At 43.4% G+C, this 3,818-nt stretch overlaps 1 protein-coding gene across 1 annotated transcript; it reads right to left on the bottom strand.

The window, feature by feature from the left end:
• Positions 1-287: 287 nt before the first annotated feature.
• Positions 288-2,315, bottom strand: LOC147631982 (serine/threonine-protein kinase STY17-like). The gene is made up of 3 exons (XM_086807914.1): positions 1,265-2,315; positions 996-1,128; positions 288-898 (listed from the first exon to the last, which is right to left on the bottom strand). Exons 1-3 carry the CDS (start codon positions 1,759-1,761, stop codon positions 596-598), a joined length of 933 nt encoding a protein of 310 aa, XP_086664040.1. The 5' UTR covers positions 1,762-2,315; the 3' UTR covers positions 288-595.
• Between the last annotated feature and the right edge of the window lie 1,503 nt (positions 2,316-3,818).

The raw sequence follows: 3,818 nt of genomic DNA, 5'->3' as shown, positions 1-3,818 counted from the left end.
AAAATTGTACTCTTCATTTGTTGTAGTGCATTTTGCATTTTCATGATTAGTAAGACTAGGCTATACCATGCACCGTTGGTGGAATTTTGTATTACTCTGAAGATATAAGCCATGCCTTTAATGCTAGTGGAATTTGAAGACAATAAAAAAAAGTTTGGAATATGAATATATTCTATTGTTTTGTTTCTTGACTGAATCATTTGTGTTTTATTTCAAGCACTATTTGCTTCTTCTTTTGTGGTCATATATATATATATATATATATATTTGGGGGGATTGAATGGGATAGGTTGCCCTTTCTGCTTTTTTTTTGGGTTTTCTAGAGCCTCACAATAATAATCAAAACACTAGATTTTGCAATGAGTATTGTGACCTTTATAGGATTAAGCTCTCTCTCCCGGCCCCCGCCCGCACAAGGAGCAAGACAAATCTCTCTCCAAGTTCTGGGTTCAGTGTTGTTGTGAAGGGCCTCACGAGGGTGGTAAGCACAGGCGCGGTGCAAGAAGCCGGAGAGGCTTCTTAGCCTTAGCCTGTAAGAGAATTGTTCACTTTGATGATGATTATACACTTTTTTTTTTATAAACGTGATTGTAGGTTACTCGCTCCAGTTTTGTTGGGAGATGATGTCGAGCATCTTGAGGATTTGAGAGAAGTGCGGGCGGACGTCGGGGTTTCGGTCCCAGCACTTCTGGATGATGTACCGGAGAGGGGGGAAGCAGGTGGGCGGAATGGCCGGGCGCAGCCCGTGGATCACCACCCCCACCGCTGCCTGCACCGGGTTGTAGTCGGCGTATGGCATCTTGCACGTCACCAGCTCCCACAACAGTATACCGAAGCTGTACACGTCGCTCTTGAAGCCGAACGACCCCTCTTCCGTTCCGGATTCCGCCCCGCATACCTACAGTAGGAGATCAATGCATGCACGTGCTCAGCTGATTATCATGAAACAAAATGGCCAATTAAGTTGATTATTATTAGCGATAACTATTGCCCACCTCGGGCGCCATCCAACGGTAGGTTCCTCCAGCTGCCTCGGCCACCTTCTCATTCACTAACCTTGCCATCCCTAGATCTCCTATCACAGCATTACCCTGCGCATCTAGAAATACATTGGCCGTCTTTAGATCCCTGCAAAGACCAAAGGATAAACCCCATACTTAAGAGCCCATTTGAATATTATAATTAATCAGCATATTCATAAAAATCCAGAACTACCGACACCCTCGATCCAGAACTACGTCGTCGAAATTTTTCAAGTACCTACATGTGAACGATCCCCCTAGAGTGCAAGAATTGCATCCCTTTTGCAACATCTTTGGCCAGCTTTACAATCTCTCTCCTCATCAAGCTCTTTCTTTGCTGAAGGAATTGAAGCAGAGAGCCCCCCTCCATGAACTTCGTCACAATGCAAATGCCATGCTCTGAGCTAATGCACACTCCATAAAGCTTCAACATGTTCTTGTGGGCACAAGAAAGGAGCCCTACGACCTCTCTCCTGAACTCCCCTTCTGTTTTGCTGCCCTTGGTCGTCATGATGCCTTTCAATTGCTTTATTGCCACTTTCTGGCCGTTGTGCAAGCCTTTGTACACAACTCCGGATGAGCCCACCCCAATGCAGTCTCCTATTTCTAAGTCTTTGCCATCAATGAGATAATGGCTAAGAAAAGTTTGGGCTGCAACCACATAATTTTGCTTCTGATCAAAAAGTATGCGACAGATGGGGCCAACTGAGGGAATCACCTCCTCGTGATCACTACCCATGTGATTGTAATAATCTGGATTTTGATTTGTTTTAATTCAATAAAAAAGGAACTGATAAATCAATTTAACAACTGACACCTTAGGATCGAAAAGAAAAATGGGGAGATTGAATAATCAGAGGAGATTGTGGTGGTCTTCAAGGCCATAGCTGGTGGTCTTCAAGGCCATAGCTGGTGCATGCAAGAGGGGAGAGACCGGCTTCAAGGCCATAGCGCCTGGTGCATGCAAGAGGAGATTGTGGTGGTCTTCAAGGCCATAGCTGGTGCATGCAAGAGGGGAGAGACCGGCTTTATATTGTGAGCAGAGGCCGGACGTTCAACGTAACACAAAATGCAGGCCAGTCGATTAAAACCAGGGGGAGGGATGACTAGAGAGCAGATCAGGGGAGGATGCATGGCGCGTATTTTGATGGGGGTGGGGCCAACGTCTTGGGCAGCACCCAAAGATATGCAGTATAGTAGCGGCCGCAGCCAGGGCGAGCAGGTTGTTTTTTGCAATATATTTATGGTGGCGGCGGTGATTTGGGCTACAATGTGTATTGTCCAAGGGAAAGGAACTTGTGAGCACATGCATATGACCAGTGATATTAGCACCGCCTTTTAGTTCAGGCTACTAATTGCCAACCGATCAACCGGATAGGATAGAGGTGGCCTCGCAATGGATTGGATAGGATACAATGCACCACCACCACTCCCCGTTGTGGATGAGAGAGGTACGAAGGAGATTAACGCATGACAATCAGTAGTAGACCCTCGAGAGATTCACATCAGTAGCGTGTGAATCTGCCACTTTACACTTTGTTTTTTGATTTTTGTAACCAATGCAAGGTGGGAAGAGGAGCTCCAAATGAGAAGGGAGCGACACGTTGGCCAATTTGTAAGCTCTTCCATCCTTGATCTAGTGTGGCTATGGGGGAGCCCTCCCCAACAACCAAAACACACATGACCCACCCACTCTCTCCCCTTCTCTCCTTTGGTCTACTCGCGTCATGCCAAGATTTGATCTCCTCGAGCTTGTCCTCCTCCTTCCCTTTTCTTAACAAGAGTAATGTGGCTATAAGTTGGCTAAAGGAATATGGCATATGCATCTCCCATTTGAGCCCCACTAGTTAGGGAAACTTTAGGCCTAACGGTGGCTTTACAAATAATGGCCACATCTCATACTATTGTTCCTTGATTGATTGATCAAAGTGTCGGCAAAGTCTCTATAGGACTTCACAGTACCTACTACCATATCAAATACCGAATATAAAGTATTTTGAATTGTTGTGATCAGTTACCAATAAGTGGCTTGGACAAGTTCGTGCTTTTTGAATTATGCCCATGTATAAGATGTGTTTTTTTCTTGGATATTGTCGATTATCTTTATTAGCCCGTTTTTCTTGGTAGGACTTGACAAAATAAAAAAAACACACATTTTAAGAAGCTAGTAAAGGTTTTTCCCCCACTTACAACAATAGGTATATCAATATTGAAAACCCAATTGCATCTCACAATCCACATGCTCAACAAACAACGTTTTCTTAAAAGGTGCACTATAATATAAGCAAACAATCTGACGATTCCCTTTGTACATTCATTGAAATCAACTTATCAAGTGGCATATAATAAAGTTCTTTGACATGAGTAGCACTTTTTATATGCCAAAAAGTATGCCACCACTCCTCTTCCACAATAACATCTTTACTGGATCCCCACAAGACATGCTACAACACTCTCTCAATCATCCCTTATAACCCCACTATCATACAAAGTTCAACATATTTTCTCTCGTTTTGTCACCCTTGAAGATGAAGTTGTAATTAGTCCACATCAACGATTTCTAATGATGTCCTTCTACGTGTAGCTTAACGTTGGAACGTTCTCATGGTAGCCTTGCAAGGTTCACTTAAAAATATGTAAGTTTGCTACATGGCGATCATTAGGGGGGGGTTTTTAAACCAAGATTTTGAGAAACATTTATAGAAATCTACTTATATAAGGGGGTTTTAAATGACATTTTGGAAAAAAAACCCCGTAAGTTTATAAGAAAAAGGGGTCATTTTATTAAGTCAAAAT

This window comes from Cibotium barometz, chromosome 14, assembly GCF_041138505.1.
Source record: "Cibotium barometz isolate CiBa-2024 chromosome 14, ASM4113850v1, whole genome shotgun sequence".
NCBI lineage: Eukaryota > Viridiplantae > Streptophyta > Polypodiopsida > Cyatheales > Cibotiaceae > Cibotium > Cibotium barometz.
Note: the sequence above shows the minus strand (reverse complement) of the source record. Positions and strands in the feature narration are given on the sequence as shown.